The sequence below is a fragment of the Oncorhynchus gorbuscha genome, linkage group LG12 (assembly GCF_021184085.1).
Source record: "Oncorhynchus gorbuscha isolate QuinsamMale2020 ecotype Even-year linkage group LG12, OgorEven_v1.0, whole genome shotgun sequence".
Classification (NCBI taxonomy): domain Eukaryota; kingdom Metazoa; phylum Chordata; class Actinopteri; order Salmoniformes; family Salmonidae; genus Oncorhynchus; species Oncorhynchus gorbuscha.
Genome location: NC_060184.1, coordinates 68623649 through 68646879, shown reverse-complemented (window position 1 = coordinate 68646879; position 23231 = coordinate 68623649). Strand labels below are relative to the sequence as shown.

Sequence of the window (23231 nt, the reverse complement as noted above, 5' to 3'; positions counted from 1 at the left end):
GATTTTGATGAAGGGAAACTCAAATCTGTTTTACCTAATTTCTACCAGCAGTTCAGCTGTGTGACTAAAGGGATAAAAACTCTAGAGCACCATGACTCCACACAGAGATGCATACAAAGCTCTCCCCCGCCCTCCATTTGGAAAATCGGACCATAATTCTATCCTCCCGATTCCTGCTTACAAGCAAAAAGTTAAAGGTTGTACCAGTGCCGCGTTCAATAGGGAAGTGGTCCGAGGAAGCGGATGCTGAGGTACAGGACTGATTTTCCCTCCTGAAACCCCACTGGAATATGTTCCGGATTTCATCCAACGGCATTGGGGAGTTCACCACATCAGTCATCAGATTCATCAATAAGGGAATCGACAACGCTGTCCAACAGTGACCATATAGGTACAGTGTCTTCAGAAAGTGTTCCTACCCCTTGACTTACAGCCTGAATTCGAAATGGTTTAAATAGATCCCATGCCCATCTACACACAATGACATAGTGAACACATATTTAGTGATTTAAATAGATCCCATGCCCATCTACACACAATGACAAAGTGAACACATATTTAGTGATTTAAATAGATCCCATGCCCATCTACACACAATGACAAAGTGAACACATATTTTGACAATTCAGCAAATATATTGAAAATTAAATACAGACATCTAATTTACTTAAGTATTCACACCTGAGTCAATACTTTGTAGAACCACCTTTGGCAATTACAGCTGTGAGTCCTTCTGGGTAAATCTTTTTAGATTTTTTTTATTTTATTTTACCCCCTTTTTCTCCCCAATTTCGTGGTATCCAATTGTTAGTAGCTACTATCTTGTCTCATTGCTACAACTCCCACACAGGCTCGGGAGAGACGAAGGTTGAAAGTCATGCGTCCTCCGATACACAACCCAACCAAGCTGCACTGCTTCTTAACACAGCGCGCATCCAACCCAGAAGCCAGCCGCACCAATGTATCAGAGGAAACACCCTGCACCTGGCAATCTTGGTTAGCATGCACTGCGCCCGGCCTGCCACAGGAGTCGCTGGTGCACAATGAGACAAGGATATCCCTACCGCCCAAACCCTCCCTAACCCGGACGACGCTAGGCCAATTGTGCGTCGCCCCACGGACCTCCCGTTTCTGGGTAAATCTAAGAGCTTTCCACACCTTTTCCAATTGGTTGTTGATCTACTCCATTCTGCTTGTTTGTTTTATCTGTCGGCCCAGTTGCCTAGTCAACGCCATTTTACCTGCTGTTTGTTGTGCTAGCTGATTAGCCTCGCCTACTGTTTTTAGCTAGCTTTCCCAATTCAACACCTGTGATTACTGTATGCCTCACTGTATGTCTCTCTCAAATGTCAATATGCCTTGTATACTGTTGTTCAGGTTAGTTATCATTGTTTTAGTTCACAATGGAGCCCCTAGATCCACTCTGCATACCCCTGTTACCTCCTTTGTCCCACCTCCCACACATGCGGTGACCTCACCCATTGCAACCAGCATGTCCAGAGATACCTCTCTCATCATCACCCAGTGCCTGGGCTTACCTCCGCTGTACCCGCACCCCACCATACCCCTGTCTGCGCATTATGCCCTGAATATATTCTACCATGCCCAGAAACCTGCTCCTCTTATCCTCTGCCCCCAACGCTCTAGGCGACCAGTTTTGATAACCTTTAGCCGCACCCTCATACTACTCCTTCTCTGTTCCGCGGGTGATGTGGAGGTAAACCCAGGCCCTGCATGTCCCCAGGTACCCTCATTTGTTGACTTCTGTGATCGAAAAAGCCTTGGTTTTATGCATGTCAACATCAGAAGCCTCCTCCCTAAGTTTGTTTTACTCACTGCTTTAGCACACTCTGCTAACCCTGATGTCCTTGCCGTGTCTGAATCCTGGCTCAGGAAGGCCACCAAAAATTCAGAGATTTCCATACCCAACTATAACATCTTCCGTCAAGATAGAACTGCCAAAGGGGGCGGAGTCGCAGTCTACTGCAGAGATAGCCTGCAAAGTAATGTCATACTTTCCAGGTCCATACCCAAACAGTTTGAACTACTAATTTTGAAAATTACTCTCTCCAGAAATAAGTCTCTCACTGTTGCCGCCTGCTACCGACCACCCTCAGCTCCCAGCTGTGCCCTGGACACCATTTGTGAATTGATCGCCCCCCATCTAGCTTCAGAGTTTGTTCTGTTAGGTGACCTAAACTGGGATATGCTTAACACCCCGGCAGTCCTACAATCTAAGCTAGATGCCCTCAATCTCACTCAAATCATCAAGGAACCCACCAGGTACAACCCTAACTCTGTAAACAAGGGCACCCTCATAGACGTCATCCTGACCAACTGGCCCTCCAAATACACCTCCGCTGTCTTCAACCAGGATCTCAGCGATCACTGCCTCATTGCCTGTATCCGCAGTCAAACGACCACCCCTCATCACTGTCAAACGCTCCCTAAAACACTTCTGTGAGCAGGCCTTTCTAATCAACCTGGCCCGGGTATCCTGGAAGGACATTGACCTCATCCCGTAAGTTGAGGATGCCTGGTCATTCTTTAAAAGTAACTTCCTCACCATTTTAGATAAGCATGCTCCGTTCAAAAAATGCAGAACCAAGAACAGATACAGCCCTTGGTTCACTCCAGACCTGACTGCCCTCGACCAGCACAAAAACATCCTGTGGCAGACTGCAATAGCATCGAATAGCCCCCGTGATATGCAACTGTTCAGGGAAGTCAGGAACCAATACACGCAGTCAGTCAGGAAAGCTAAGGCCAGCTTCTTCAGGCAGAAGTTTGCATCCTGTAGCTCCAACTCCAAAAAGTTCTGGGACACTGTGAAGTCCATGGAGAACAAGAGCACCTCCTCCCAGCTGCCCACTGCACTGAGGCTAGGTAACACGGTCTCCACCGATAAATCCATGATTATCGAAAACTTCAATAAGCACTTCTCAACGGCTGGCCATGCCTTCCGCCTGGCTACTCCAACCTCGGCCAACAGCTCCACCCCCCCCGCAGCTCCTCGCCCAAGCCTCTCCAGGTTCTCCTTTACCCAAATCCAGATAGCAGATGTTCTGAAAGAGCTGCAAAACCTGGACCCGTACAAATCAGCTGGGCTTGACAATCTGGACCCTCTATTTCTGAAACTATCTGCCACCATTGTCGCAACCCCTATTACCAGCCTGTTCAACCTCTCTTTCATATCGTCTGAGATCCCCAAGGATTGGAAAGCTGCCGCAGTCATCCCCCTTTTCAAAGGGGGAGACACCCTGGACCCAAACTGTTATAGACCTATATCCATCCTACCCTGCCTATCTAAGGTCTTCGAAAGCCAAGTCAACAAACAGGTCACTGACCATCTCGAATCCCACCGTACCTTCTCCGCTGTGCAATCTGGTTTCCGAGCCGGTCACGGGTGCACCTCAGCCACACTCAAGGTACTAAACGATATCATAACCGCCATCGATAAAAGACAGTACTGTGCAGCCGTCTTCATCGACCTCGCCAAGGCTTTCGACTCTGTCAATCACCATATTCTTATCGGCAGACTCAATAGCCTCGGTTTTTCGGATGACTGCCTTGCCTGGTTCACCAATTACTTTGCAGACAGAGTTCAGTGTGTCAAATCGGAGGGCATCCTGTCCGGTCCTCTGGCAGTCTCTATGGGGGTGCCACATGGTTCAATTCTCGGGCCGACTCTTTTCTCTGTATATATCAATGATGTTGCTCTTGCTGCGGGCGATTCCCTGATCCACCTCTACGCAGACGGCACCATTCTATATACTTTCGGCCCGTCATTGGACACTGTGCTATCTAACCTCCAAACGAGCTTCAATGCCATACAGCACTCCTTCCGTGGCCTCCAAATGCTCTTAAACGCTAGTAAAACCAAATGCATGCTTTTCAACCGATCGCTGCCTGCACCCGCATGCCCGACTAGCATCACCACCCTGGATGGTTCCGACCTTGAATATGTGGACATCTATAAGTACCTAGGTGTCTGGCTAGACTGCAAACTCTCCTTCCAGACTCACATCAAACATCTCCAATCGAAAATTAAATCAAGAGTCGGCTTTCTATTCCGCAACAAAGCCTCCTTTACTCACGCCGCCAAGCTTACCCTAGTAAAACTGACTATCCTACCGATCCTCGGCTTCGGCGATGTCATCTACAAAATGGCTTCCAACAATCTACTCAGTAAATTGGATGCAGTCTATCACAGTGCCATCCGTTTTGTCACTAAAGCACCTTATACCACCCACCACTGCGACTTGTATGCTCTAGTCGGCTGGCCCTCACTAAATATTCGTCGCCAGACCCACTGGCTCCAGGTCATCTACAAGTCCATGCTAGGTAAAGCTCCGCCTTATCTCAGTTCACTTGTCACGATGGCAACACCCATCCGTAGCACGCGCTCCAGCAGGTGTATGTCACTGATCATCCCTAAAGCCAACACCTCATTTGGCCACCTTTCGTTCCAGTACTCTGCTGCCTGTGACTGGAATGAACTGCAAAAATCGCTGAAGTTGGAGACTTATCTCCCTCACCAACTTCAAACATCAGCTATCCGAGCAGCTAACCGATCGCTGCAGCTGTACATAGTCTATTGGTAAATAGCCCACCCATTTTCACCTACCTCATTCCCATACTGTTTTTATACTGTTTTTTATTTATTTACTTTTCTGCTCTTTTGCACACCAATAGCTCTACCTGTACATGACCATCTGATCATTTATCACTCCAGTGTTAATCTGCAAAATTGTATTATTTGCCTACCTCCTCATGCCTTTTGCACACATTGTATATAGACTGCCCATTTTTTTCTACTGTGTTATTGACTTGTTAAATGTTTACTCCATGTGTAACTCTGTGTTGTCTGTTCACACTGCTATGCTTTATTTTGGCCAGGTCGCAGTTGCAAATGAGAACTTGTTCTCAACTAGCCTACCTGGTTAAATAAAGGTGAAATAAAAAAAATAAAAATAAAAATAATTGCTAGACAACCATTTTCAGGTCTAACTCTTGCCACTCTTCAAATAAACACTAATTTGGCCACTCAGGAACAGTCACTGTGTTCTTGGGTAAGGAACGCCAGTAGATTCAGCTTTGAGTTTTTAGGTTATTGTCCTGCTGAAAGGTGAATTCATATCCCTGTGTTTGGTGGAAATTAGGCTGAACCAGGTTTTCCTCTAGGATTTTTCCTGTGCTGAGCTCCATTTTTAAAAATTTTATCCTGAAAACTCTCCAGTCCTTAACCACTACACACATACCCAGAACATGATTCAGCCACCACTATGTTTAAAAATATGGAGAGTGGTACTCTGTAATTTGTTGTACTTGCCCCAAACATAACTTGGGACAAAAAGTAGCAAATTCTCTTAAAGCCCCAAAAGTTACACCTATGAGAAAGGGTCAGAGCTCAGGCGGATGTGGTAGAGCCTAAATACCCTCGTAGAGGCCCGTGTGTGTGTCATCTTCACTAAAAGGGCAGCAGATGTTCAATCTTGTGCAGCAGGACCCATGTTTGTCATTTTCCGATATGGCCGCCACTTTTCCTTCACCCACTCAAAACCTGTAGAGTGGAAGTGTCACAGTGAGTTAGGTTACTACTCAAGTCCATTCAGTAACATTTCTGGTTCAAACACATTCAGAACTAAACCCTAGCCTCGGAGCCAACCTGCTGCTTTGCTTTAGCCAACTGGTTGTCTTGACAAATGGCTTGGAAAGGCAACAATGTAGTATTGTAGAAAGATCAGCCATCCAGCCTCAAACAAACCAGTCATTGACAGTGAAGTGAACCATTGCCCTTTAGGATAGTGAAGCTTCACACTCACATGTATGGCTTCTCTCCACTGTGGCTCAGCCCGTGTCTGGTGACCCGGTAGCGGATCCAGAAGCTCATCACAGTTTTCAAGTGAGAAGGGTTTCTATGGAAGAGAAACAGCAACATCGTGGATTCCTCTCTGTAACAAACACTATAATACCCCTGTGTTTCTGAGCCCCAGACACATTAACATGCATCTATTAGTAAAAAAACAACATAGGATGTCCAGTCTTTGATCTAACAGAAATGTGAATTTCAAGCCCAAGGAGCTAAGATCTGATCTCTCTGGGACCATCTGTTGAAAGAGGCTAAAGCTGGGCAGGACAGATAAACACACCAAACCTGTGTGCTTACAAAGATGGGCATCTAATTTCCAAGATTTATTGAAGGTGGCTTCGCAGTTCACAAAATAACAAATAAAACGTTTTTGGGACTCATATCCTTTCCCCCATTTTAATTGTATAGGTGGTAAAGATGACAATGTTTTGGTAAAGAACCACCTCTAATAAAAACCGAGAGCAGGTCATTTACTACACTACATGGATTGACACATATATTATATTGGGCGATACCACTATTGGATAATACAGGGGTGTTTCAATTCACGCAATGGAAAGTTAACTAAATGGAAGGAAAATTGTCTTAGTAGCCTAATAAGTATTTTCATTATTTTGGAGAAATATTGATGTTTAATAAATGAATATTGGACATCTGCTTTGTGATTTTATTCACTCATCACCCTACATTTGACATTGGTTCATTCCTGTTTGGAGGAAGTTAGGAACAGTGAATCGATGCAAACAGCCTGATAGAGAAAGGACTCATCATGGATATAACCTGTCTTAGCATGGACATTGCCATTGAGGGCTTGCATGTTTCCACCATTTTAAAGTAGTCAACTGGGTGGGAATTCCTATGGGTTATAGTCTCAATGGTTCTGCCCATGCTGTCACACACGCTATAACGCATGTGTCAAACTCATTCCAAGGAGGACCAAGTGTCTGCAGGTTTTTGCTCCACCCTTGTACTTGATTGAAGTCACTAATGAGTAAGAAACTCCCCTCACCTGGTTGTTTAGGTCTTAATTATTATAGATTTATTTTTAAACTGCAGACACTCGGCCCTCCTTTCAACGAGTTTGACACCCCTGCTTTAATGGCACAGTCCTTTATCTATCTCTATGAACAGCCTATACAGAGTTGTGACGAGGAGTGTCTACAGGGGTTTCAAACTCATTCCATGGAAGACCTTGTGTCTGTGAGTTTGGGGTTTTCCTTTCAATTAGTGTGTACACAGGCAGCCCTAATTGGTATTTTGACCAATCGGATTAGCTCTGAAAAAGATCTGCTGTGATTGGTCAAAAGACCAATTAGTGGAAAAGTATCATAATTGGGCTGCTTGACTGAACTTAGCCAAAATAGCCTCTCTTGCAAATGGATGTGTTTGGGTTTCTGGCTCTGATTTTCTAGATCTAAATGTTGTTATTGGTAAATTGAGTAGACTAGCCAGCAGTTGTTTTGATTCAGGTCCTTGAACTTACCTTTCTCTGACTGATTGCAGGCCTTAATATTGTTATCCAGGCTCCTGACACTCTGCATCGCTATCTTCTGTCTGTGTGCGTTTGTAGTATGAACTAAGTGACTGTCTGTCTCCAGTCATCAAACGCACATGGAAATTACAGCCCTAATCGTGGTCTCATCAACCAGCTCCATACTGGGATTTACAGTCAAAACCCAGTCTTCATTCTCCTACTCTCTCCCAATGTAATCCTCTTTAACCCACGAGACTGAGTCATGCAATTATGAAGACCGTTCAACCCACTCCCAATGATGACACTGCTCTTTACTTAGATTAACAATGTCATATGTTTCCACAAGGGTACTTAATTGTGAAAACAAAACATAACATCTTCAATACAATATGGTTTGTCCATTTCCTAAAGACTAGAGACCAACTACCATGCATGTGTCATTTTCCCATGATCTGGTGAGAAACCTTTGGCTGACTTCTCTGAATGAGGCCTATTAAGAACTCCAGGGCGTTACCTCTGCTCCCTCCCACGCTTCAGGTCACCCGCCACCGTTATCAACCTCTCCCTGTCCGGTCACACTGGCTCAATCCCTCCACTGACAGGATCAATAACCCCAGTTCTGTATATGACCATGGTCTTCACTGATAACCACTACTGACAAGTAGAGGGGAAGAAAGACCCTATCTGTCCACCTATCCCCCAGAGAGATACAGTGTGCTCTGTGTTTGGCCTGGGATTTCCTAGCTCCATTGTCCACCCCCACCCCCCAAACGAAAACACACACACATACCACACACTCCCCCCTCACATTACTGACACAAATACACCCTTCATTTACTCTCTGGCAGTCCTTCATCAGTTTTAATCCGACTCTAATCAGGCCAGAGACAAAGAAAAACAGAGAGAGAGAGAGGTGAAACAAGAAGGGTTGACAAGTGTGTGAGAACAACATGAACTCATGGAAACATTGTGGATAGAAAGAGAGAGACATAGTCTGATGTCTGTCATTATTATCATCCCATACAGCTTCTGCTCTCCTCCCTCCACCAGTGGTGTGAGTGGTTAATGTGTGACACACAAGGTCGATATGGCTGCTCTGGGCTGCTGGCTGAGTTGACAGCCTCAATCTGTGTGTCGAACGTGTGTGATTAAGGAGCCCATAGTGATCCATGGCTTTTATCCACAAGTCCTGTTCCACACCACCCCTCCTTTCTCTCTCTCCTCCCTCCCACACCACCCCTCCTTTCTCTCTCTCCTCCCTCCCTCGCTCTTTTCCTCCTTCAATCACTAACTTACATGAGTCAGCGCTCCAGATGAAGGCCCATTCTGTCTGTGAGAGCAGATTCACAGTTTCATTGTTTCCTTCTTTCGTACTCTTTCATATCCTTGTTCTGTCTGACGGTACAGATATCACTATGTTTAAAAGAAGCTCCATAGGTGAAACGGTAGGTGCCCAACAATATGGGCAGTTATCTAAGCACCCAGGCCTCCACGCAGTCTATACTGATCAATAACCAGGGATTTGGATGTCCGCTACTGATTGATCACATTGATTTTGGGTGTAACCCCAGATTGTATTCATTCAGCTTGTTGGACACTTGTTCCACCAGTTATCTTCTGCCTTTATGGAGACAGACAGGGGTAACAGGGGCTGTAGGTTTGAGGTCTTTATGAGGGATAGTATCCCACCAATGGGAACACTAATAGGCTGCATTTACACAGACAGACAAATTCATATATTTTGCCCAATTATGGGCAACAGATCTGATGGGTCAAAAGACCATTAGTGGAAAAATATATATAATTGGTCTGCCTTTTAAAAGAATCGGGGGAGAAATAGAGGCATTTTCAAAAATGCAACGACACAGGACATACCACAGAACTAGAATGTTATTCAGATACACAACTCAAGCATGACATTTCAATAAAGAAAGTGATACATTTTCATATACATTCACGATATGGCTCATTACCTGATAGCGTCAGTTCATGCTCTCTCTCCCAGCTGCTGCTACTATCTCAGTAAACTGGTCCTAATTGGAGTAAATATTGGGTAAAGAACTGAGGTGGGATGCGATAACATATGTCAGATACCCAGTCAGCCATTCAGGCTCTGCTGATTAAACAGCACAAGTCAAGATAGGACAGGGGTAGTCCCTCCTCCCTACACACACACACAAAGTACACAGTCAAACAGTACCACATGACACACACACATAACAGGCATGGCTGCATGATCACACCACCAGAAAAGAGATGTAACACTTGAATGAAGAATGATGTACTTTACACTAAAGACTGAACACCAGCCTGCTGTGATTGTACTTGAAGGGCATTTAAGGGCTCACTGCTCTCAAATGCATCTAAATCTGATTGGACACAATCCACATTTACAGGGTATAGCTTTTTCAGATGTATTCTCAGTAGCAGTCTATGACCATTGACATTTGTATAGGAGCCCGGGCATTCAATCTGTACTATGAAACAATGACAAATGTACTACATGGAATGCTATTCCACATCAAGTAACTCATACAAGTAAAATCTGATAAATAAAAGCTAAATACACCTTCTGAAACAGCTGGGACCGTGGAGACATGTAGTATTAGAATAGCCTGAGGGCACACAATGTGCTGTGAAATGTATTGTAATGTTTTTAAATTGTATAAAGCCCTAATTTCGCTGGATCCCAGGAAGAGTAGCGAATGGGGATCCATAGTAATAAATAATCCAAGGATCAGCTCCTAGAGGAAGGCACTTACCCTGGTGCACATTGCCACCTGCTGGCCTGATTGGTGTACTAGCAGTTATTTCCAGGAAGTACAGTTAAGGCAGAGAAAAGTACATTTTGAAAAAGTCTACCTTGAACATTGACATATTTGCAACACAACCAATCAATTTTAAAAAACATACACCCAGATGTTCTTTATTTTTTGACAATGGACAGCACTCACATTTTAAGGTGTCAAAACACTTCACATTAATGTCAACTCAAATGCAAGTGTAGAGTGCCTGAAGTGGGCTGAGTAAAAGCTGTGCGTATACTTTGAGACTGCTGTCCTTGGAGTTCTGTTTGCCGGTGAAATAGAAATCGCATTTCACTTCCCTACGAGTGATCAATGAAAGACAATCATTGAACGACAGCTGCAACCTAAGTCTCCCTGGACAGCACCTACATAACTCAAGGTATCACATAAGGGTCAGTTCTCCCCCCTGCCCTGAAACATCTCCTTTTCCATTAGGTAGTTTTAGACACAGAAGTTACCAACATCCCTGCAAGTTAGTGTACATAAGACTCAAGCTCACATAAATCTGTGCAGAAACAGTTTTATTTTGGTCAGCATAGTTATGCCATGAACTCATAGGGGATGGGCTCCAGCAGCTGGGGCTCATTGCCCTTGGTGCTGACAAAGCGGGCATCACGGGGAGCAGTGGGCTGCAGGGGGAGATGAGGAAAGGACAAATGCATAGATGAGATGCCACTACAAATACAAAATCATTAAATAAAGGTTGAATAAAAATAGCAATTTAGCAGGCTTTTATCCTAAGCGACTTAGTCATGTGTGCATACATTTATATGTGGGTACACAATTCAAAGGACTATCAGAAATGATGACACGGCTGAATTACCATTACAGAATGCTTCAAAATATCAAAACATTCCACTAGATGTGTTAATGTCCTTTCTATATCTTCAATCTATCTGGAATGTTCAGTTACATAGAATAGTGACCAACAAAGCTGGTCCCAGAGAGCTATAGGATGTACAGCCTGTTAAAACACTACTGACAACGGCCCAGGTAAATGTGCTCTCCATACCTGCCGTTTCAGCTCCACCCAGGTGCCCTTCTGCTTGGCCTCCACTTTCCTCTTCTCGTTCTCCTTGACGCGCTGCAGGAAGCTGTCCCTGCTCTTAGAGTGCTTCACATGCTCAATACGTACGTTGATCCTCTTGGCAAGGATCTTACCTCTACAGAGAGAAGGGGAGATGTTTTCAGCTTCAAAATAAATCCGGGATGTGGTCAGCACAACATACAAAAGGCTACTGGTTACAAGATGGATGTAAGCAGCGTAATTGAGACCCTGACTTATCAGAAAACATAACGCTTCCAAATGGTAAAAGACGTGTGGCCTGCAAATATTATTTTTTTGTGTCTACTTCAACAACCCAAGTTCAAACATACGGTAGGTGCTTGGCCGGGATGCTGAAGTACAAATACTGTCCCCCACATGAATGACCACTTAGGACATAGGACAGCCCGGGTGGCAAAGTGAAGGTGGGGTTTTGAGATAGGCAGCAATCATACTTCTGCAACATTAACCTTCCATTACAAAGATACCGGCAGGGCACATCAATTTCCTTTATGAAAGACCTAAAACATGACCAAGCTGGAAAGGAAACCGATGCTGACCAATCCACCATACATTGCCATACTTACTTGACCTGCTTGTTGACAATGATGCCGACAGCATGTTGGGTTACGTTGTAGACTCTGCCCGTCTTGCCGTGGTAGCACTTATGAGGCATTCCCTTCTGGATGGTACCTGTACCCTGGAGGAGAGACATTCACAATCTTAAGAGTTGGGTTTTGGTGAAGTCCAAAATATAACTAATTTAGTTACGATGCAGTCACTACCAACAGCCAGGTTTCCATCCAATTTGCAACTGATTTTCATGTGAATATTCAAAAACCTGCATCAGAGGTCTCTTCACAGTCCCCAAGTCCAGAACAGACTACGGGAGGCGCATATAGTACTACATGGAACTCTAATCCACGCCAAGTATCGCACGCAAGCAATACAATCTGAAAAAATATAACACACCATATGGTCCAGCAGGGACACACCTACAGACTTTGTGTTGTAGATATGTAGTAGTAGAGTAGTGGCCCGAGGGCACACAATGCGTTGTGAAATGTATTGTAATGTTTTTGAAATTCTATGCAGCCTTAATTTCGCTGGAACTTGTGCTATGCCATGACCTGCAATTGAGGGGAATTTTGTGTTGTTGTGCTGGTCTCCAACAACCCAAGTTCGAACATACGGTAGATGCTTGGCCGGGGTGATAAAGTACACATACTGTCCCCCATGTGAATGACCACTTAGGACAGCCCAGGTGGCAAAGTGAATATGGGTGTTTTTGGTGAAGATGTGTTTCCATCAAACTGACTTTGTTTTGATGACGTAGTGCACATAACTTGCCGTTAAATTCCCATGTACCAAATGAAAAATACAAGTCAAAATGTGTTTCCATTGCATTCTCAATATCACAAAACCTATTGCATTATATAGCAAATGTGACCACTATCCTTAACCAACAGCTCACAGATAGTTTCAGGTAGGCTATCCACATGAGATTATTATAGATTAAAGCTTTGTCATTTGTATGTATTTGTCAAACGGCAGCCAAGCATCAATCATGTCACCAGAATAAGACCCTGGATAATTATTGGACAGAAGCATCAAGTTCATCACCTTGCACATTCACCACCCTGTGAAGTTAATCAAAAACATATTTATTCTGAGCCTAATAAACTGCATGGTTTCCGATTCGTAATGAAAGGTCCACACCATATCATTGCATGACTACAAATGTACTTCAATATGAGTTATTGTTCTGGTGTCAGCCTGATGGTGACTTTCATGCTTCAGGCATTTCATCAGCATGAAATCGATAGATGGAAACCTGGTTAGTGAAACCTGGAAAAGGTGGAACAAACCTTACCTTGATGTCAACGATATCGCCCTTCCTGTAGATACGCATGTACGTGGACAGGGGAATGGGACCTGAGGAACAAAGTACATTGATTCCTCACAACCAACCAAAACAACAATTCGAAAGTGGGCTTGGGGTAACTAACGAGGGCTACTCAGCTGTGGATCATGCCAGTAACACCCCTAATCTCGAGTTCTTTACTTCAAATAACTCAGAAATTGTAGTGACCTAACGAGACATTTCATCTGCAGTCTTTCTGATATGAACTCACCATGCTTGCGGAAGGCCCTGCTGAACATGTACCTCGTCCCCCTCCTCTTGCCTCTTGTGTTCGTCATGATGCCTGATTACTTGAAAACATGGACATTCAAATGTTAGATACACCCAAAGGCAAAGTAGGAATTCTTCATTACTGTGGCTGTAAAATGTATGATTTACAAGAGTGGTCTAGGACTTTGTATACTAGGGTTTAGTAGTCAATGGACGTAATGCTGTCAGATACAAAAACTGAATTTAACCCCGCCCTATGTATCTATGTTATGTAACTAAATTACCAATACAGTGGTCTGATTAACGTTTTCCTGACAACTGCAACCTGTGACAAAGTGAATTTCACTGCAAAGAAAAACAATGTTGTCCGAATCATAGCTAGTGATTATTATAAGATGTACACCAGTTACTAATAATAATCATAGCTAGTGATTATTATAAGATGTACACCAGTTACTAATAATAATCATAGCTAGTGATTATTATAAGATGTACACCAGTTACTAATAATAAGGACACACGCAAAACATGGAAACTTCAGTCAAAAATACAACGCCAAAAAACGAACGTTAGCTATTTAAGTCCAACGTTACCTCGCTCGCAAACTCAGTCCAATGCCGCCTCATTTTCCCAGATTGACAATTAAGTTAACTGCCACGTTGCACCAAAGTTAACTTATTTTGCATGTCAAATTCTGGCTGTGTATGCTATTGTGCCTAAGAAATAACTATTCCTGCGAACGCAGCAGTGGTTAGGCCCGCATGTGCAGCCACGCTGTTACCCCATTACCAAACCGTGTCACTATATGCCACACATACGGTCTTTAAAGGGTGAATTCACGCCTCAAATATAGAGTATGTTTTAACATACTTATATCAATGTCTTTGTATGCATTTAAAATGATATTTTATAAGTTTATGGTCTTTAAATGCAGAGCACATCTTACCCCCGGTAGCTCACAAGATGGCGGGTACGGCGGAAAGAGAGAATAAAGGACCCGAAACTCCTCCTTCTAAAACAGATTTAAGCATGGCCTTCCTATTGCCTGAACAAACATGCTGGGGTAGAATCATTTGTTTCCCCTCTGTGCTGATCTAAGTCCAGTTTTGGTTATCTACCTCATTGACTAAGCTCCATTGGTACAATGTATTAAATGATTTCAGATCAGATAATAGCAAACTTCCTTTCCTATTGGAATGTTGAGGCACTGTGAAGCGTCCTATGACCAGACCATGTCAGTGAACTGCTGAACGACTCATCTGATTAACTTTTGTTAACAAAATGTATTAAAATAATGCCGATTTGGTTGTGCTTGTATATTATCGAAACAATTGATTGATGAACTGCTGACCGTGACAGCCAGTTATATTGACAAGTAAATTGGATTCTCGTCTCAAAAGCCTGATCAAAGTTTGAGTGAGTTTGACTCTGGTTTGACATTAGTTACAGTCGTCATTCTCTACACAGCTGTGTGTCCAGAATTGCTCATGTGGGCACATTGGTGAAGGTTATATTATCTACGCCACAGAACATGGACATCGGATGGAGGTTATCTTGCACGGAGCTAAAACGGTCACGGCTAGAAGGGATCGAGCTTTTGTCAAATTAACGTAAAAGTAGATTTTTTTAAAGCTTTTGTAGCATTTTAGTTAACTACATATTTTCAAAACCTTTACCGTATTCTCCTTAATCTGACGTTAATTTAACAAAAGATGGATCGCTTTGACATGACCCTCTAAGACCGAGCGGAGCTCCCATCGCCCGGCCAGTGTGCCCTGTCACAAGGGAGTCCTCCTCGCGGTGATTGGGTGGAAGATGGCGTTGGGCGAATGGAAATCCTAATGACAGTTTCCAAATTTGCCTCTTTTTGTACCATGGTGAGTAAAATGGCATCTATTAAACACATTGCAAAGTGATGAGAGGGTGGCACGACAACCGTGGTTGTGTTGTTACTATCTTGCGTGACATGGAAGATGGTTAAAATCGTCTGCTTTTCTGTTGCTACCCAGTCAGTTTTCCTGGCTTCACTGACACAGTTTTTGTCTTACGTTCTATTGCTAGCTATGATAACTAATGTCGTAGGCCTTTAATGTGTTATATTAGTGGGCTGTTTATGTATGATCTTTCATTAATTAGTGATGTTTATCTCCTCCCCCACTGTGACCGCACTGCATAGTTCTGCGGCTTCAGCACCTGGTTTACTAGTTACCGAGGCTAGCTAGCTTGCACGTTCATTTTGCAGTAAAGCAGTGTGGATGTCAAGACATTTCAACACTGTACACAATTTGAATACTATATCAACTCCGTAATTGTTAGCTGAGTTTACTCAACTCCACGATCAATGTCAAACCTAACAAAGTTATGTTCACAGTTGTGCTTTTCCTGTATGTGAATGTTAATTTAGCTAGACAGCATTTCCAGATAGTTACAGTAGTTAAATAATTAGTCAAATCTAACATTGTGACTGACGATACAGTGAGTTGTCTTCCTGTAAACCCCCTTTTCTGAATTCTACCGAAGCGCGAGCTATTTCTGGAACACAGCAGATGACGACATGATCAGCTGCTAGACAAGACTGCCTGGCTGTCATATTGTTCCCAGTTTACAAAGATAACTACTTAGTTTGGCAAACCTGTCAGACAGACTTCATTCATTTGGATCATACATTTATTTATTTTTTTATTTTTTATGATCAAACCCAACCTCTGTCCATGTAGGCCTACTCAGGAAATCCTGGTTGCTGGGCATTTTCACAGCCTCTGATGGTGAGGGTCATGTTCCATTAACAAAGAATGACATAGTCATTCTGCCCCCCCCTCCCACTGACAGCTATTGACATTGGATATGAAATTCCATTTGGAACTATTGATCGGTACACACTCCCATCGACCTATGCCAAAAATATCAACACTTTGTATTACAGGGCGCCAATGCCTCCGCTCTGGAGAAAGAGATTGGCTCAGAGCAGTTCCCTGTCAACGAGCACTACTTCGGATTGGTCAATGTAAGTGAGAGTGCCGTAGTTCACATGCACATGTCTGCATAATCTTTGTTACAGATCTCATGTGCCTTATCCATGCAGACGGTTATTGTGTGTCCAGCTCTTTGCCTTACTCTTTGTATCTGTCCTTGTATTTGCCCCCAGTTTGGGAACACGTGCTACTGTAACTCGGTGCTGCAGGCGCTGTACTTCTGCCGTCCGTTCCGGGAGAAGATCTTGGCGTACCGCAGCCAGCCCCGACGCAAGGAGAACCTGCTGACCTGCCTGGCCGACCTGTTCCACAGTATCGCCAACCAGAAGAGAAAGGTGGGAGTCATACCACCCAAGAAGTTCATCACGCGCCTACGCAAGGAGAATGGTGAGCAGGAGACGGTATGCTTGTAGTTCGGGATGGGGGGGACAGACCCTCTCTCCCCTGTTGACCCTCTCCCCTGTCTCACTTGTACCCTACCCACCTCCTCTCCATCTCCCTCTGCAGAGCTGTTTGACAACTACATGCAACAGGATGCCCATGAGTTCCTCAACTACCTGCTCAACACCATCGCTGACCTGCTGCAGGAGGAGAGGAAGCAGGACAAGACCAACGGCCGCCTGGCCAATGGCTCGCTCGACTCCCAGAACAACAACAGCAACGCCCCGCCTCCCTCCACCTGGGTCCATGAGATCTTCCAGGGAACCCTCACCAACGAGACCCGCTGCCTCACCTGTGAAACGGTACGCACCGTCCGAGTCTGAAGCCCCTCACCCACATCAACTAGTTATCTCCCTGTTGTTGTTGTGGTCAGCAGGATGCAATGCATGTCGGTGATACGCTGTAGAGAGAAGGCTCAAATTCTGTTGGCACGACGATGGACTAAATCAAGTTTCCATCTGACTGTAGTCATGCTGTTTTCTCCCTACAGATCAGCAGCAAAGATGAAGACTTCCTGGACCTGTCAGTGGATGTGGAACAGAACACCTCTATCACACACTGTCTCAGGTAAGAACACCTGACTACAATAACACATTACATATTGACTGGCCTGTTCATTGCTTCTTGCTCCGTGTACCTCCAAGTACTCTGACCCCTCGCTCTCCTTCTCTCCGTTTCTCCCTCCAGGGGGTTTAGTAACACAGAGACTCTCTGCAGTGAGTATAAGTACTACTGTGAAGAATGTAGAAGTAAACAGGAGGCACACAAAAGGTCTGTGTTGGCAGTGTTGTGTTCATTGCAAAAGTAAACAAAAGTATTATTCTGTGATGACCGTGTTTATTGTTGTGTGTGTGAGGTTGTGTGTCCACTGTAATTGACTCCTCCCCCAGGATGCGTGTGAAGAAGCTGCCTATGATCCTGGCTCTACACCTGAAGAGGTTCAAGTACATGGAGCAGCTGCAACGTTACACCAAGCTGTCCTATCGTGTTGTCTTCCCTCTGGAGCTCCGCCTCTTCAACACCTCAGGAGACGCAACCAATCCCGAGAGGCTCTATGACCTGGTTGCCGTCGTGGTGCATTGTGGGAGGTCAGTGTTGTTGTCTAAAAGTATTCTAACTGACCCTTAAGGTTGTGAGTGTGTTGCTGACTTCGTCGTCTTGTTTTCAGTGGTCCAAACCGAGGACACTACATCGCCATTGTGAAGAGTCACGACTTCTGGCTGCTGTTTGATGATGACATTGTAGAGGTAAGATGTTGTATGTGTAGGTTGGTTCTTCTATCCTTGTGGGGACTTCAAATCCCCATAGTTCCACAGGGATTGTAAAACAATAAAAATTCCACGTGGACAAAGGCTATTTTAAATTTAAGGATTAGGGTTAGGTCCCCACGAGGATGTGTGTGAGCATGCATGGGTGCGCCCTTGTGTTTTGTGTGACCCCATTGACCCGTGTTGTCTCTCCTTCCCTCTGCAGAAGATAGATGCCCAGGCCATAGAGGAGTTCTACGGCCTCACCTCTGAGATCTCAAAGAACTCTGAGTCAGGCTACATCCTATTCTATCAGTCAAGAGACTGACTGTCCCTGAAGAGGACAGTACCTCTCAGTGGATTTGAGGATCATACTAGTGGACCATACTAGTGTAAATCGCTCTGTGGTGTCACACACCTACTGAAGCTCAGCCTCAGTCCCCCCTATCCTCCCTCCTACCTTCCTTCCTCCCTCCCTCCCTCTTCCTCCTCCCTCCCTCTTCCTCCTCCCTCCCTCTTCCTCCTCCCTCCCTCTTCCTCCTCCCTCCCTCCTCTTCCTCCTACCTCCCTCCTCTTCCTCCTCCCTCCCTCCTCTTCCTCCTCCCTCCCTCCTCTTCCTCCTCCCTCCCTCCTCTTCCTCCTCCCTCCCTCTTCCTCCTACCTCCTCCCTCCCTCTTCCTCCTACCTCCCTCCTCTTCCTCCTACCTCCCTCCTCTTCCTCCTCCCTTCCTTCCTCCTCCTCTTCCTCCCTCCCTCCCTCTTCCTCCTACCTCCCTCCTCTTCCTCCTCCCTCCCTCCTCTTCCTCCTACCTCCCTCCCTCCTCTTCCTCCTACCTCCCTCCCTCCTCTTCCTCCTACCTCCCTCCCTCCTCTTCCTCCTCCTCCCTCCCTCCTCTTCCCTCCCTCCGCTTCCTCCTCCCTCCCTCCTCTTCCTCCTACCTCCCTCCTACCTCCCTCCTCTTCCTCCCCTACCTCCCTCCTCTTCCTCCTCCCTCCCTCCCTCCCTCCCTCTTCCTCCTACCTCCCTCCTCTTCCTCCTCCCTCCCTCCCTCCCTCCCTCCCTCCCTCCCTCCCTCCCTCCCTCCCTCCCTCCCTCCCTCCCTCCCTCCCTCCCTCCCTCCCTCCCTCCCTCCCTCCCTCCCTCCCTCCCTCCCTCCCCCCCACCCTGTCACTTAGGCTGGAGATGCTGCTACAGGGAGTTGTGTCAAAGGTTCATCAGTTTTGTGAGTTGGAAAGCTGTTTAATGACTGTTGTACAGAGGTTGTGTGACTGAGGCGATGGTTATAGCATGGGGGTTTGTGTGGGGTGAGTGGGTATTTAATGATTCATGTGTTGTAATAGCGGCCAGGTGTCTGCACACTCCCTCAGACTGCAACTCTGCTTTGGTGCCTGGCTGGGGCCTAGTCAGAGCAGACCAGTTGACTGCATGAAGGGAGAGTGGGGAGGTGAGTGTTCCAAGTGTGGGACACTTGGGTCGTGTATTTCTACCATGTACAGAGTGGTATTTGTATCAATATGAGGAGAATTAGATGATATTATCATAGGAAAAAAATATAAGACCTTGATAAGATAATGTATTGTCACTATGGTGCACTTTTGATACCGTTTTGTAGGTGTTGGCAAGGTTTATGTGAGGGTTTGCTCGGGACGGCCTGTTGTGAAATGGTCATTTTCTGTTTTAAAGAAAAATTGAATAAAATATCATAGATACAGGCTGTGAGTGTGTGTTCTACTTTCATAGACTGGTTCCTCTCCCCCAGGTGCACACTGATGACTCATCCTTGCTCAGCACTGCCCCTCGGTGGTTCTACCTGGTCACTACAGGTTCATACTGCAACAGCACAACAGCAGTGTATTTTTAATGAATTCACACCTCCAGTCATGATGCTGCCATTGTAAGCAGCCCAGCCCACCCACGGTTGCCTTAACAAAAACATGGCTAGATGATGCTCAGGCAGGCGTGTAGAGGAGTCTACTGACTAGCCACCTACAGACACATCTGAAGACAGACTTAATCAATTAATGATTGAAAGTGAAGGCCTTCAAGCTCAGAGGAACTGAGGGAATAAGGGTAGATAGAAGATGGATGAGAGAGAGAGAGGGATGAGAATCGGGAGGTGGCTGACAGATTATGGTTCGAATAGACATGCCCAGAATAGCAAAACACAGGGGGCTAGGATGAGGAAAGAAGAACTCTGTGTCAACATGGCATTGGAGAAATGTGGACAAATGTCAGAATCTAAAGTAAAATTGGTCAAACCATGAGATCTTATTGCATGGTGATACCACAGCCTGGTAACCAACAACCAAATAAAGGTTGTTGACTTGTCCTATGGCCTACTTGTATTTGTAGCCAAAGCCTACATTTGAGAAAAAATACCTAAACCCCACCTCAAACTAGTATCTCAAACAGACCATTTCAAAAATACTTTCTATTTCCTCATAGAGGATGATGTCATCATTCTGTCTACTTGCATCAATATTTTGATTTATGACTGGTATACGCCCACACCATTAATTATGTTGTTGGGGAACACCCACACCATTAATTATGTTGTTGGGGAACACCCACACCATTCATTATGGTGTTGGGGAACACCCACACCATTCATTATGTTGTTGGGGAACACCCACACCATGACTTATGTTGTTGGGGAACACCCACACCATTAATTATGTTGTTGGGGAACACCCACACCATGAATTATGTTGTTGGGGAACACCCACACCATTAATTTTGTTTTTGGGAAACACCCACACCATTAATTATTTTGTTGGGGAACACCCACACCATGAATTATGTTGTTGGGGAACACCCACACCATGAATTATGTTGTTGGGGAACACCCACACCATTAATTATGTTGTTGGGGAACACCCACACCATTAATTATGTTGTTGGGGAACACCCACGCCATTAATTATGTTGTTGGGGAACACCCACGCCATTAATTATGTTGTTGGGGAACACCCACGCCATTAATTATGTTGTTGGGGAACACCCACACCATTAATTATGTTGTTGGGGAACACCCACACCATTCCAACACAGAAAAGCTGCTTTTTAACATATTTAATTTAACATTTTGGAAGGAAAACTATTAAACTCTTACTGTCATTAATCATAGGTCGTATTTCATATAAATCTGGAAACAATGGACAGTTACTTATTTTTGAAAGATAGTCCGACACACATGGGGGATGCGCACAACACTATCTTTTATTGATTTATTTCTGTTTATAAAAAAAAAATTGTTTTTATGTATTGCAACAACAATACCAATATTACACATCAATACAGGGACATTCCTGTGAATACAATGAAAAAAATGAAATAATGGAACACCAGGCGACCAGGCAATGAGACATTAACAGACATTCAGAGACATAGCTTCTAATAATTTTTTCCAACTTTTTAAGTTTCACACATTTGAGGGATTTATAAAATTGCAATAGTTCAATGAAAAAACTACAAAATAAGGATTTTAAAAAATATATATATTTGGCAAAAATAATAATAATGTTAATAAAATAGTTATGATCGGAATTACAAGTATAAGCATAATGTCATTTTGGAGATTTTATACACAACCATTCACGAATTTCAATCCATAGTTTACTAAAATGATAGCAAATAAATGAAATTAAATTAAAAAATAAATGCTCTATAGATTCTGAATCAGAAGAACAAAAAATAATGAGTTTTGTCAAAATGTAATCTTTTGTGCAAGAAATCATTAACAGGGTAGGTGGAAGAATATATTTAAAAATTAGTTTCTTTAACTTTTGGGATAAATGGACAAGTAAGGTAAAAGGTAGTCACTTTTGATCATAGCATGTGTTGATCACTTCCGTATTAATATATTTCATTATAATCACCAAAAATGACTTCATTAACTGCCAATCGTATCCACTTATTGTTGCATTTTTATCCAAAAGATTCAAGTCATGAATTTGTCAACTTGGAAAAGGGGGAACAACCTCATAATATAACCAAGTGTTTTTAATAAGTCTGTTACGGTTTTCTTCCGTCAAAGGAGAGTCGGACCAAAATGCAACGTGGTTAGTTCGATACATCTTTAATGAAGAAAAAAACACAAATAATACAAAAACAACAAACGGAAATGTGAAAACCTATACAGCCTATCTGGTGACAACTAACACAGAGACAGGAACAATCACCCACGAAACACTCAAAGAATATGGCTGCCTAAATATGGTTCCCCATCAGAGACAACGAAAATCACCTGCCTCTGATTAAGAGCCGCCTCAGGCAACCATAGACTTTCCTAGACAACCCAACTCAGCCACAATCTCAATACCTACTAAAACCCCAATACAAAAGCACACCACAAAATAAACCCATGTCACACCCTGGACGGACCAAATAAAGAAAGAAAACACAAAATACTAAGACCAAGGCGTGACAAAGTAAAAGTAAAGGAAGTGGAATTGCTTTGCAAACCTTAATATATCTTTACCAAAAATACAGATCCCTTATAAATTCTCAGACTAAAAATACTGCTTGTAAATCTGTGCCTAAAATAAATAAGAGGGGAGATTGGACAACCCTGTCTAATTCCTCTAGGAATAGAGAAACAAGGGGATGTGCCATTACTCATAGCCACAGAACTGCTAATATCATTATACATAATATATTATCACTTTACAGAAATTCTCCCCAAACCCAAAAGTAGAGAGTTCTCAATAAAAAGTTGTGTTCTAAAGCGTCAAAAGCCTAAAAAATAAATAAATAAACAATATAAAGCCGTCAACTTCTTTGAACTCACTGTAATCTAATATCTAAAACTCCTTCCTTTAATGAAGGCTGATTGAGTTTCACTGATTATATATAGTTGAAGTCAAAAGTTTACATACACTTAGGTTGGAGTCATTAAAACTCGTTATTCAACCACTCCACAAATTTCTTGTTAACAAACTATAGTTTTGGCAAAACTTTGTGCATGACACAAGTCATTGTTCCAACAATTGTTTACAGACAGATTATTTCACTTATAATTGACTGTATCAAAATTCCAGTGGGTCAGAAGTTTACATACACTAATTTGACAGTGCCTTTAAACAGCTTGTAACATGCCTGAAAATGATGTCATGGCGTTAGAAGCTTCTGATAGGCTTATTGACATTATTTGAGTCGATTGGAGATGTACCTGTGGATGTATTTCAAGGCCTACCTTCAAACTCAGTGCCTCTTACTTGGCATCATGGGAAAATCAAA

The 23231-nt window shown here is 43.8% G+C and overlaps 2 protein-coding genes across 3 annotated transcripts; one reads left to right on the top strand and one right to left on the bottom strand.

Annotated features, from left to right (window-relative positions):
* Positions 1–10657: 10657 nt before the first annotated feature.
* Positions 10658–14360, bottom strand: rpl21 (ribosomal protein L21). 2 transcript variants are annotated; one of them, XM_046292788.1, is made up of 6 exons: positions 14279–14360; positions 13334–13412; positions 13072–13133; positions 11786–11898; positions 11166–11316; positions 10658–10782 (listed from the first exon to the last, which is right to left on the bottom strand). In XM_046292788.1, exons 2-6 carry the CDS (start codon positions 13398–13400, stop codon positions 10693–10695), a joined length of 483 nt encoding a protein of 160 aa, XP_046148744.1. In that variant the 5' UTR covers positions 13401–13412; positions 14279–14360; the 3' UTR covers positions 10658–10692. The 2 variants fall into 2 exon arrangements, with proteins under 2 accessions (XP_046148744.1, XP_046148745.1); XM_046292789.1 differs by having other exon boundaries at positions 13334–13405; positions 14279–14328.
* Positions 14361–14541: 181 nt separating this feature from the next.
* Positions 14542–18555, top strand: usp12a (ubiquitin specific peptidase 12a). Its single transcript, XM_046292787.1, has 9 exons — positions 14542–15209; positions 16256–16336; positions 16478–16691; positions 16812–17047; positions 17236–17312; positions 17433–17516; positions 17636–17833; positions 17914–17992; positions 18219–18555. The coding sequence occupies exons 1-9, from the start codon at positions 15162–15164 to the stop codon at positions 18318–18320; spliced, it is 1119 nt and encodes a 372-aa protein (XP_046148743.1). The 5' UTR covers positions 14542–15161; the 3' UTR covers positions 18321–18555.
* The last annotated feature ends 4676 nt before the right edge of the window (positions 18556–23231 follow it).